The 12,042-nt window shown below is 40.3% G+C and overlaps 2 protein-coding genes across 2 annotated transcripts; both read right to left on the bottom strand.

The window, feature by feature from the left end:
- Positions 1-5,914: 5,914 nt before the first annotated feature.
- On the bottom strand, positions 5,915-8,086 carry LOC116218789 (tryptase gamma-like). The gene is made up of 5 exons (XM_031561551.1): positions 8,081-8,086; positions 7,725-7,844; positions 7,384-7,624; positions 6,339-6,501; positions 5,915-6,197 (listed from the first exon to the last, which is right to left on the bottom strand). Exons 1-5 carry the CDS (start codon positions 8,084-8,086, stop codon positions 5,915-5,917), a joined length of 813 nt encoding a protein of 270 aa, XP_031417411.1.
- A 7-nt stretch (positions 8,087-8,093) lies between these two features.
- Positions 8,094-11,447, bottom strand: LOC105910185 (testisin-like). The gene is made up of 6 exons (XM_031561550.1): positions 11,408-11,447; positions 10,915-11,037; positions 9,575-9,631; positions 8,843-8,965; positions 8,471-8,645; positions 8,094-8,349 (listed from the first exon to the last, which is right to left on the bottom strand). Exons 1-6 carry the CDS (start codon positions 11,445-11,447, stop codon positions 8,094-8,096), a joined length of 774 nt encoding a protein of 257 aa, XP_031417410.1.
- Positions 11,448-12,042: the final 595 nt, after the last annotated feature.

Here is a 12,042-nt window from a genome sequence, read left to right as displayed (position 1 = left end):
TGCTTCCTCTCAGTCTTTTCGCGTGCGTGAGCTTTCCATTTGCTGCTGCCAGGGGCGGACTGGGGGAAAAAAGTGGCCCGGGAGTTACTGTCAGACCGGCCCACTCAATACACGGCGCGCGGCCCACTCAGTACACGGCGCGCTGCCCACTCAATACACTGCGCGTTGCCCATTCAATGCATCGCACGTATAGACCAGTCAGTGGCCTACTTGGAAAAATACCCATACACTTAACATTATTTTGGATGATTACAAAGAAATTACATCATATATGTTTTTTTTTAATAACATTTGGATCCACCAATTTGCCTGGGTGGACACATGGAATAAAATGATACTGGCTATTGTAACACTCCAAGGTAGGTATAGGTTGCTAGATGAATAGGCTTAACTCTGGGCTAGTATCAGATGGTTATACGTATAACTACAGAACATTAAGGAATGAATATCCACACAATAAAGAAACTGGAATCAGAGGGTAGAATTAGTATGAACTATATTGTAGAATGAACAGAATAGAACATACGATGGGGTATGAACATCAGTGGTATCAGTAGTATTGCATGCTGGGTGTCGTGATTGTGTGTGTGTGTAGGGGTGTTGAAGGTGCATAAACAAAACAATAAGTTAAGTAACAGAACCTAAACTAACTCTGCTGGCCCGGGCGCATTATAGTCACATGATAATAAAAAACAATATCATTATACTCATGTGTTAGTATGACCTCACTATCTAATCTAGATAACATATTAACATTGTTTATGTTTGTGTTGTGTGTAACACAGTGATTTAGCATAACAAGCTAGCTGGTTAGAAATTATAAGATTGCCCTCTTTACAACTTCCACCATGGATAGCTTGCTCATCGATTGTAAACAAGTGACAACGGCTAACATGTTAAAGTAGATCATCTCGATGATGACAATAGCGCCAGCTTGCTTATTTTACCAGATCATAACGGTCTCAATTTTGGACATGTATCTACCTAACGTTAGCTAGGCTAGTTGGTAGTGAACGTTACCTCATCTGTGAAAAGCAAGCTAACATTGGCCAAGTCAACGCCACAATTTACCTTGTATCACTGTCACTGTCACGCGAAATAACAGTCGTAAATGGCCCAGAGTTTTCCTAAATGCAATTCCTCAAAACTACCAGATGCCCCAAGGGCCGCTCCGTGTTAAGAAGGGCTGACGGCACACGTCACTACGGTTGCGTGCCCTGGCGGGTCGTATATGCAAATCCAGGTGCGTTTAATTTAAGAATCCTCATCCTCAATCCGCACAGCTGAGAACACTTCGGCTGTGTAAGAACCCATTTTCAGGTGTTCATTAATAAGGTGGAGATCGTTTCTTACGTTGAATTTCTGAAGTCCGTAGGAACACATTTCAGAAGACACTTCAGAAAATTTTCGAAAAGTAGGCACCATGAGTGTGAATACAGATCGCGAGGAGGAGTATAAAAATCAGTCAGTGATTTCAATGTTATAGTTACTAGAAGAACTTATACGTGTTCTGAGAAGTATGGAAAATAGTTGAAAGTGCCGGCGGTGTAAGTGGGACGGCCGGTTGATTATAGACGTGGGCCGGTATTTTGGACCATCCCAACCTCGTCGGCCCACCGGGGATTCCCCCGGTATCCCCGATGGCCAGTCCGCCCCTGGCTGCTGCTCACACTGTCTGTTCTCAGCGGTGTGTGCTGGAACGTTTTCAAACTGCTCGTTGTCGACTCAAAATTGTTCACAAATGTCTTTCACTTTTGCCCATTTTAGCTTTTCTCCATAAGCAGCACTCAACAACTTAGTTCTCAGCTCCTTACTACTGATTCCATAAACTAGTTGATCCCGCAACTGCTCTTCTAGCGTCGCGCCAAATTCACATGTGGCGGCAAGTCCTTTTAGCGCGGAATATATTCTGACAAAGACTCTCCATTTTGTTGCTTTCGTGCACGGAAAGTATAACGTTCACTTAACACGTTCTTCTTTGGCACATGAAATTCCCTTAGAGCTTTTACAATGTCAACATATGAAGCTTCAGACGGCTTTTTCGGAGCTAGCAAGTCTGAGTAATGGGAAAGTCTTTGCACCTACCACAGATAAGAAAACGGCCCTTCGTTTTTCTTTTTCAATTCCGTTGGCTTCCACAAGCTGTGCAAAACGTTGCTCATACGTTTCAAAACTTTCGCTGCTCTCGTCGAAGCACAAGCCCGTCTCACTGCTAAAGACAGCCATCTCTGGTTCACTTGCTTGCTAGCTGCTAGTTTCCCGTCGTCGACGTTAGCATCCTCGTTCAACTTCAAACAAAAGAAAAATTGTGGTTAAGAAATCCCATCCTCGTCGCCAGTTTGTTGTGTCCGGGTGGGGGCACGCATTAAATAAGAAAGAAGCGTTGGAGAGGCTGATAATGTAACTGATATTTATTACTAGTAAGAACAGGTAGCCCTGGCTCATCAGGAGCGCAGAGTGGAGTGCAGGCAGAGTCCATGTACAAGAGGGCGAAAGAGGGGAGCGCATCCCATTTATAGTTCCCCCATGACCTGAAGGATCATGGGAGCTGAAGTGGAAATATGCATACACAACACATAAAATACATATTTGAGTCTTTTGTCAGGACTGAAGTTTAAGTTCAGGCTGTAGCTGCATATTACTGTGCTTTTTAGTTAGTTAGTATGCGATGACTAACCATTGCCTCTTTATGTTTTACCAGAGATATTACAGGAGAATAGTTTATCATGTCTGATTTGTAGGTTTGTGGTAAAGTAAACACTATTCTTTTCAGATCTGAATAAAACTCTTAGTTGTTGGTCGTTCAGGAAAAATCTTCAAAAAACCTCAAAAGTCGCAAGACAATACCCACTTTTCAGAGTTTTGCATATACTTATATATATATATACCTCTGATGAACCCCTCTTGTCACACTAAATCATCTGTGGCCTTTCCCCATGAATATATGTAGTTTTTAATTGGAGAATTGGGGGCACGGACGTTTTTAGTCCATATTTGATCAGCCACCTGGCCTGACCTGGCAGAGGCCCAGCAGAGGACTGCTGGTATGCTAACCCACACATCAGCACCTCACACATTTAAACATATTCTAATTCATTTATTTCAATAGTGTAAATCATTTTTAGTAGTTTAGTAGTTTTAAGTAGTATATCAGACTGTCATGGTGACAATTATACTGATTGTTGATTTTCTTCACACACAGATTATTGAGTTGTCATTCACATGTTTTACACAAGTTACAGTAATTTCATTGTAAAAAGAAAAGGCGAATGTAACAACCATCCATTTCAACAGAATCAGACATTGTACTCCTAATCCAGAATGTGTTAAGACAAGGATTTCTATCCAATCAGAAAAGAAGGGAGGAGGAAAAAAGAGAGGAGGAGATGCAGGCAGACTGAGGATGTGACGGTGTTCCCACTGGCTGTGGTGGTTGTGGTGGGTGACCGAGCGGTCTCTCACACGGTGGTTGCTGTGGTTGTGGTGGAATATGAAGTGATGACCCGGACGAAGCCTGGTGGGTCACTCCTAATGTGGGATTTGATCCAGTCTTCATAACGGGATACCCTGGTGTAGACACCAGGTAACTTAGGTCGAGCACAGCCCCTTCCAAAACTAACCACCCCAGACTGGACCCATGCAGAATCCTGTTTGTGCACCATTGGACCACCTGAGTCACCCTATTGAAAGAAATGAAACATGGGTAAACATGGCCGTTTTTGTATGTCTATGTGCTGGGGTGTATTCATCGTAAGGGCTTAAGTTAAATCGATCAATTGGCCTATTAGCCCATTTGAATTACCGAGATGATTGAGAACTGGATATATCGGTTCGTCGACGGCTTATCCGCGGTCTAACCATGTCGTGAATTTGAACCAGGCTAAACTTATCAGGGCAATTGTGCGTGCCCGTTTTACGTCAAACGGGAGAAGCATCGATCACCAAAACCATGATTTTCTGACGGTACAATGGCTATTAAACTCAATGAAGGAGACTCTTTTTTTTCTCCGCTACCGAGCAGGAGATGACCATGAACGCTTATGAAGAATACAAGACCATAATCATGGCAAAATCCAACACCGCCACCGCTGCGAGAGCAAGACAAGAAGCTGTGTATGGGGCTGTTTATGGGGTGATATCTATGTATGTACATAAAATGGCAAGTGTGACTTTAGTGCAGTGGGTGGTAGTGCTGTCAGTTAGTAGTTTTACTACTAAAAGTTGTACTAGGTTGCTAGTTCGATTCCCCTCACCTCAATACTAAGTGTAGTTTTACATTTCCTTGTCGCTTTGAATAAAAGCGTCTGCTAAATGACTACATGTAAATGTATTAATAAGAAATTCAATAAATTGAAGCAGTGAAAAGAAATTGTGTGTATTTCTCTCTATTTTTATCAAGAGTCCACCTTAATCATTTTCTATAATAATGATATGCTATAGTGTACTAATAACACTGTCATATAAATATGAGTGCTTTGTTCTCCGCATCGCCGACACTACAAAAATGTACCACTCGCAAAAAAGCGCAAGACAGTCAATGCTCAGCTGTGGTGTTTGCAATAAATGTCTCGAGAAGGTCTTGTAAATAAATTATTCCTTGTCGGCTGAATTTGTAGCGCTCATACAAGAACTCATCATGATGGAATAATGGATCTTGGCAATCGCGATGAACTCTTTCTCACTAGGAGGCGCCAATCTAACTAATATCGCTCCTTGGTCAATGGGATCGCTCCTTTTTCCGGGGGTGTGGCAAGCTTATCCAGCTTCACTTAAATTAGCCTGCGCTGGAGCAGGTTAGAGCTAATTGATGTGTTGCTATGGTGATTTATCGAAAGTTGCTTCCATGAACCGAAAGGAGGGACTTATATCACCTGACGAATAGGGCCCTGGTTTGGGAGAAAACAACACAACTCAAAACTGTAGTTGTCTTTTCCAATTTTGACCAGTTGATTTAAAACAGTAATGTTGACACACATATCTGATTCTGTGTTTGACATGTCCTGTGTTTTTGTTTTGGTAGCCATGTGCCTTTGTTATGGTACCCATGCGCTACCATGAGCTCTGCCCCTTATCTGGTCTTTGTTTCCCGCCTGTTCTGCTCCTCACCTGTTCCCAATGATTACCCTGCCTTACCCTGCCTTTTTTAGTTATTTGCCAAAGAGAAGCCTTTTGAATTGTTTTTTATTCTGTTTTGGAGTTTCCGTTGGTGTGGATGCCTACAGTGGTTGTGTACCCTGTTTTTGTGTTTGCCTTTTTGGATATCTTCTGTGCTTTGATGTTTGAGGAATAAATCCTTCTTCTACCGATCTGCGCTTGGTAACGTATGACAGGTGGTGTGAGGTTAAATATTTAAAAATGGATGTATAATGTAAAAATAAATCCAGATGTACCTGGCAAGAGTGTTTCCCTCCTTCAGGAAGCCCAGCGCATATCATGTTGTCTGTAATTCTTGTAAATGTTAAGAGCTCATCACCAAGTTTGTTGTCAACCACAGGAACCTCCACTTCCTGAAAAACCCCTTGGTATGGAAGGGACTCTGAAAGCAGAGAGTGGAATGAAGAGCAGATATGAGGACAGCAGTCATGATGGTGCTAAGCTAATTAGCATTTTGCAGACAAGCACTTAGTTTTATGAGATTGATAACATCAAATAACTCATTCACATATTATTCGAGCATGAGTTTAAATAATGATCAATGAGACATTTTTAAAATCATGGTGTGAATGCATGTTATATTTTAGTTTTCTTGACCAACATATTTCCATTCACATATAGCATTTTGCCTTACAGTAGTTTCATCTTTTCAGAGTTCTTGGACATTTTCCATTGGAAATGTATGAGCCCATTAGTTGGCTCTTGGTCAGCAGAAGTGTTAATCAAAAGCATACCTATTTTAAGTATAATTAATAGTTGATCAAGAAATGTCACCTCCTTCTCCAATATTTCCCCAGCCAGTGACCCAGCTTTCTGTGCCCTGGTGAAAGATGCTGCCGCTGGCTGCCAGACAGACGGGTCTAATGTACTTGGTGAAGGAGACAGTGTTGTTCATCCTGAGCAAAGCCATGTCACTCTCATTTGTGGAAGCATCATACTCAGGATGTAGAATTATCTCAGCCACTGTTCTAGACACTCCATTTAGGTTACAATCAATCACAGACTGTTGACCCAGATGGATGACCCACCCGCTTGTGTCAGCACTGATGGGGAATAGATAAACAGAGTAAAGTGTGGATGGTAGGAGGAGAAGATGAAGGTGAAAGGCGTTCTTGTACAACCCTTATTGGTGACGCACTTCAGCAGCAAAGGCATGCTAAAAGAAAGATGCTGTGGCCACTTACCTGCTGAAGCAGTGAGCAGCAGACAGCACCCACTCCTTGTTGATGAGGGAACCTCCACACACGTGACCATATGGTCTCTGGAGGCTGACCTGCCATGGCCAGCTCCCTGCAGACGCATCCTGTCCTCCAACTATCCTGCTACTGAGAGGAGCTGTGCCACAAACTAGAGACAAGACAATAAACTTTAAACCATCGCCTAAAAAAAGATCTGTTCATTATGTCTCTTCAACTCTTTATTATCGCTTTGAAAAACAAAGTGACATTTCCTTAATTAAAAAATTGTCTGAGAGCAGGTGTATGTTCCAGGTTGCATAATTGTACTGAGAAAATCTTTATAATGTTGTACTTGATATTTCAGGCAGTTTCAAGTGCAACAGAGACAGATTGTTATAGTCAAGCAGTATTGTGAAACCTGGAGAGGTAAACTTAAGTGGTTTTCATTTTTAAGAAAATTATAAAAAATTGCTGAGAAGTTTCATCCAACAATTTCATCCTGATTGTGTTGCATCCTGTAGCTGCATCCAGCATGATGACTATATTAGATATGGTTTACTTTATTATGTAGAGTAACTGCACAGAACAGAGAGTTTAGATTAAAAGTAGATAGAAGGTGATTGAGTTGTACACTCGTACTTCTTTGCTGCAAGATTGTTCTCCTCTGTGTGTGTGTGTGTGAGTGTGTGTGTGATATCCATGTGTGCCATGGGTTTTGACCGTCTGGTTACACCTCTAGTAGAAGCCACCACCAGGGCCTATGCTAATTGAATAAAGGAACAATGCCCCCTTGCACCTTTGCAGACATCCCCTTCCTTCCCCAGAGGCCATCATCCCACTGTATCCTCCCATGGTTGACTGGTATTTAAACTGTAACACTGTAATGTACTTTAGTCTCTTCCTTGTTTCTACATCGGATGCTGGAATTGACTCCCTGCAGGAGCACACTGGAATAAACCTCAGAGAAACCTTTGATTCGCCTCTCTGGTTCATTTTCCAAAGTTTATCCGCAGCAGATTCTGTCAAAAGTTGTTTAAATGTTTCCACTTACTGTCTGTACTGTTCTCTCTGATGCAGGTGAAATCATTGTCTGTGTCCGTGCCATTGGAGGTGAATTTCACAAAGCCAAGACCTGGTCCATCTCCCACTTCCTTCATGATCCAAGTCTGGAATGCAGACACACGTGCATAGACGTCTGGGGCTTTACCAGTGCCACATGAGCCAAAGTTGTTAACACCAGCCTGCACCCACACAGAGCCTTGTTTGCACTGCAGGGGACCTCCAGAATTTTCCTGGAAGGAGGGGTCAAGGGGTCAACAGAGAGGTGTTCAGTTTTCTATTTGACAAATACTCATCAATAATTAACAAACCGTATGCCTTTTTAAGACAGACACCTTTGCCCTCCTTCCCTCCAATACAGATCATAGTGGGCTGAATGATGTCAAACGCAATAAATTCCTTAAACTTGCAGGCACACTCTTTGTTCCCCACTACCTGAAGCTCCTGCAGTGTCTGAGGAGATGGGAGGGGCTCTGGCAGAAGAGATAAATCAAACTAAATTTAAGTGTTACATTTTTGCTTTTCATCTTTACGTAAAATGCTTTTTCTTCACATTAATTTCATATCTTTAAAAAACTCTACAAACATTGACACCATAAATGTTTTCATGAAGTCTTGACATACAAATAATATCTCACTTGTACACAAGTAAGATTTCAGATTTAGTATTTGTTCAAATGGAATACTACCTCCATAGTCCACCTAGCCAGTAGCCCAGCAGGTGGTGCCGTTGTGGAAAGTGCTCATGTTGGACTGCAGGCAGACGGGTCTGATATACTCTGTGAAAGTCACCGGCTCCCTCAGCTTTATTAGAGCAATGTCATTACCAGCATCGTACAACGTGGTGAAGTCAGGATGAGTGACGACTGACTGGACAGAACGCTTGACTTCATTAGGGTTGGCAGTGATATTCTGGGTCTGCCTTCCCAGGTAAACAGTGTACAAGGTGGGATCACGTCTGAAATATGCACATCTCAAATCCACATTCTATCCTTGACACATATGAAAGACAATGAGTGTAAATCAGGTTAATAAAATGCTATGCTATTACAGTATGCAGTATGCAGGCTTGTGTTTACCTTTCAACGCAGTGGGCAGCAGTTAGCACCCACTGGTTGTTGATCAGAGTCCCTCGACAGGTGTGTTGTCCTGTGTTGCCATTTTCAATATGGATACTAACCTGCCAGGGCCAATTGCCAGAAGGGTCGCCCTCTCCACCCAAAATCCATCTGTTCAGAGGGGCTCTCCCACAATCTGGCAGAGAGGTAGAATGTGGGGTTAATGTTCAACTGCTTAAATTCAGTGAATGTACAGTATGAATGATTTGTGATTTAGTGTATACAGTACTGGTAATACACATATTAACTGTTCAGTTATACAGTTCTGCATTCATCGTGTTATGTGCATAACGGGATTATTACAAGTTCATTGTGAATTTAAAAGTGTCTTACTGCCTGCGGTAGTTATTGTCCCTGTAGTGTCAGAGGTGGTGGCTGTTGTTGTGGGTCTTACATCAGGAGTCGTACTCCCATTCCCAGTACTGGTTATGGTTTCACTGGTAGTAAAGGTGAGACCTACAGCAGAATTAAACACATAATAAAATGACAGAGATGAAAAGGATTCATATGTGTTTATAACATGTAATATTTCTGGCAGAATCACAGCCGTGGATATTCTTTACCAACCCCACTGTCACTCGTGTCATAATACAGAAATATACACAAATCTTTCAAACTATTTTAGCACTTTTTCAAGAGATGTTTTGAAGATAGAACAAAATATGTCACTCAGCTGGTCACATACACTGTATACATATTTAAATAAACACACACACACACTTACACAATATACAGTACAGTCAGAAAATATTCAGACTCAGCGTATTCAGATTGAAAAATATCTAAAATCCTGTTTTTGCTTTGTCATGATAGGATATTGAGTGTAGATTGATGAGGAAAATGTAATTTAGATGAATATACATTATTTTAGCATAAGGCTGCAACATAACAAAATTTGAAGGGGTCTGAATACTTTCTGAATGCACTTTATATAATGTATTTACATGCTCATACTCATACAAACACAAACATATATGCATACAACTTTACATACTCACACTCTTACAAGCACATTCATACAACTTTACATACTCACACTCATACAAACACACACATACACTTTACCAGGACTGGTGATGTTTTCATTTGGGGCAGTGGTGGCATTTTCAATGTGGGGAAAACCTACAGATAAAATGTAATTACACAAACACAATGAAACATCTGTGTAGATGTCTGTGTAGATGCTTCAGAAAGTCTAACTTGAACTTGTGAGTGTTTGACATCAAACACACATTCATTATATACCAATACACACATGGTGGAGAGACAAATAGGATATTGGGAATGGGCTGGGGCGAATAGTTTAGATCTGTGTGCTTAACCTTCCTTTTTGAAATATTTACCTAGACACAAAACTATTATGATGTGATAATATGTATGCACACAAAATCACCATTAGTAATGAATGTACAGTGCCCTCCACAATTATTGGCACCCTTAGTGAATATGAGCAAAACAGGCTATGAAAAAATATGTCTTTGCTGTTTATCCTCTTGGTCTTTCACTCAAAATATTCACAAAAATCTTACCTTTCTATTGAAGTAAAATTATTGAAAGAAAAAAAATGTTTGACATTAAAAAAATATTATTCTCCAAAACATTTGTGCCACAATTATTGGCCGCCATTGTAACATTTCAGTTTTTATATCCTCCATAGCATGAGGGGTGTCACCCCATAGCCCCATCCCCCCATGAATATGTATCAGTCTACTACCTCTGAGACAGGAAACTCCACAACATTTGTTCACTGGGGAAATTGATTAAGAGATCCAGCTGTGAGCAAATGTCTCAGAAGCCTGTATTCATGGGGGTAAGGGATATCAAAGACACTTTGACATAACCATTGGATTACTGATTATTGTCAATCATTATTAACTCTGATCCTTAATTCAGATTTTTCAACTCCTTCATGTTCAACTGCATAAATTCAGTGATGCAAGTCCTTTTTTACTTCCTTACAACATTTTAATGATTCCCTATTTGAAATTTCTTCATATTGCAACATGGAGGTCAGATATAAATATGCAGGTGTAATATAGAGCTTGCATTGCACTGGGTTATCCCACTGAAGGTGTCCTATATATGGATGTGTGTGCACTGGCAGTCTAAAGAAGCTGGTAATTATATTTTAGTGATATTAAGATAGAATTCCAATATGGTTGAATTCTAAAGAGGAAACACAAACCAAAATGAGAGTAAAAAGTGAAAAAGTTGTGTGGCATGAATGCTTTGTGATTTAGTGTATACAGTACTGGTAATACACATATGAACTGTTCAGTTATATAGTTCTGCGTTCATTGTGGTGTGCATAAGGGATTATTACAAGTTCATTGTGAATTTAAAAGTGTTGTCTTAAATGTGCTGCTTTGAATGATCAGTGGAAATTAAATAGGAATATAACTTACTCTCTGCAGTAGTTATTGTCCCTGTGGTGTCAGAGGTGGTGGCTGTTGTTGTGGGTCTTATATCAGGAGTGGTACTTCCATTCCCAGGACTAGTTATGGTTTCACTGGTAGCAAGGGTGACACCTTGAGATGTGTAGAGCAGAATTAACACAATATACAGTACAGTCAGAAAATATTCAGACTCAGCATATTCAGATTGAAAAAAGATCTAAAATCCTGTTTTCGCTTTGTAGGATAGGATAGGATATTGAGTGTAGATTGATGAGGAAAATTGAATTGAGATGATTTTAGCACACGGCTGCAACATTACAAAATGTGAAAAAGTGAAGGGGCTTGAATACTTTCTGAATGCACTGTATATAATATTTTTACATGCTCATACTCATACAAACACAAACATATATACATAAAACTTTACATACTCACACTCATACAAACACATACATACAACATTACATACTCACACTCATACAAACACACACATACACTTTACCAGGACTGGCGATGTTTTCACTTGGGGTCGGTGGTGGCATTTTCAATGCGGGGAAAGCTTACAGATAAAATGTTATTAAACAAACACAATGAAATATCTGTGTAGATGTCTGTGTGTTTCAGAAAGCCTAACTTGAACTTGTGAGTGTTTGACATCAAACACACATTTACTATATAGTGAAGGGGTCTGAATACTTTCTGATTGCATTGTATATAATGTATTTACATGCTAATACTCATACAAACACGAACATAAAACTTTACATACTCACACTCTTACAAACACATCCATACAACTTGATATACTCACACTCATACAAACACATACATATATAAATAAAACTTTACATACTCATGACCTCAAACACACATTCATTATATACCAATACACACACAATGGAGAGACAAATAGAATATTGGGAATGGGCTCGGTCCAATTGTGTAGATCTGTGTACTTAACCTTCCTTTCTGAAATATTTACCTAGACACACCAGACTATTATGATGTGCTAATATGGATGCACACAAAATCACCATTGGTAATTAATGTAATTACAACCCCTTTTTCTGTCATACTGACGTACTGATGTAATTAAAAGACTTAAGAGAGACTTCCTTATAATGCGTAATTGTCATA

The sequence above is a fragment of the Clupea harengus genome, chromosome 23 (assembly GCF_900700415.2).
Source record: "Clupea harengus chromosome 23, Ch_v2.0.2, whole genome shotgun sequence".
In the NCBI taxonomy this organism is placed as follows: Eukaryota; Metazoa; Chordata; class Actinopteri; order Clupeiformes; family Clupeidae; genus Clupea; species Clupea harengus.
The sequence above is the reverse complement of the archived record's forward strand: the minus strand, read 5'-3'. Positions and strand labels throughout refer to the sequence as shown.

What these genes read in the sequence shown, in the direction of transcription:
- LOC116218789 (XM_031561551.1), bottom strand. An exon ending in CAGAGAGAACAGTACAGACA is followed by an intron (nt 6,502 to 7,383) that starts GTAAGTGGAAAC and finishes TCTTGTCTCTAG; the next exon opens with TTTGTGGCACAGCTCCTCTC. An exon ending in GCTGCTCACTGCTTCAGCAG is followed by an intron (nt 6,198 to 6,338) that starts GTAAGTGGCCAC and finishes ATTCCCCATCAG; the next exon opens with TGCTGACACAAGCGGGTGGG.
- LOC105910185 (XM_031561550.1), bottom strand. Translation starts at nt 11,447, where the DNA reads ATGCCACCACCGACCCCAAGTGAAAACATCGCCAGTCCTG. An exon ending in TGAAAACATCGCCAGTCCTG is followed by an intron (nt 11,038 to 11,407) that starts GTAAAGTGTATG and finishes ACACATCTCAAG; the next exon opens with GTGTCACCCTTGCTACCAGT. An exon ending in GACAATAACTACCGCAGGCA is followed by an intron (nt 8,646 to 8,842) that starts GTAAGACACTTT and finishes CCTCTCTGCCAG; the next exon opens with ATTGTGGGAGAGCCCCTCTG.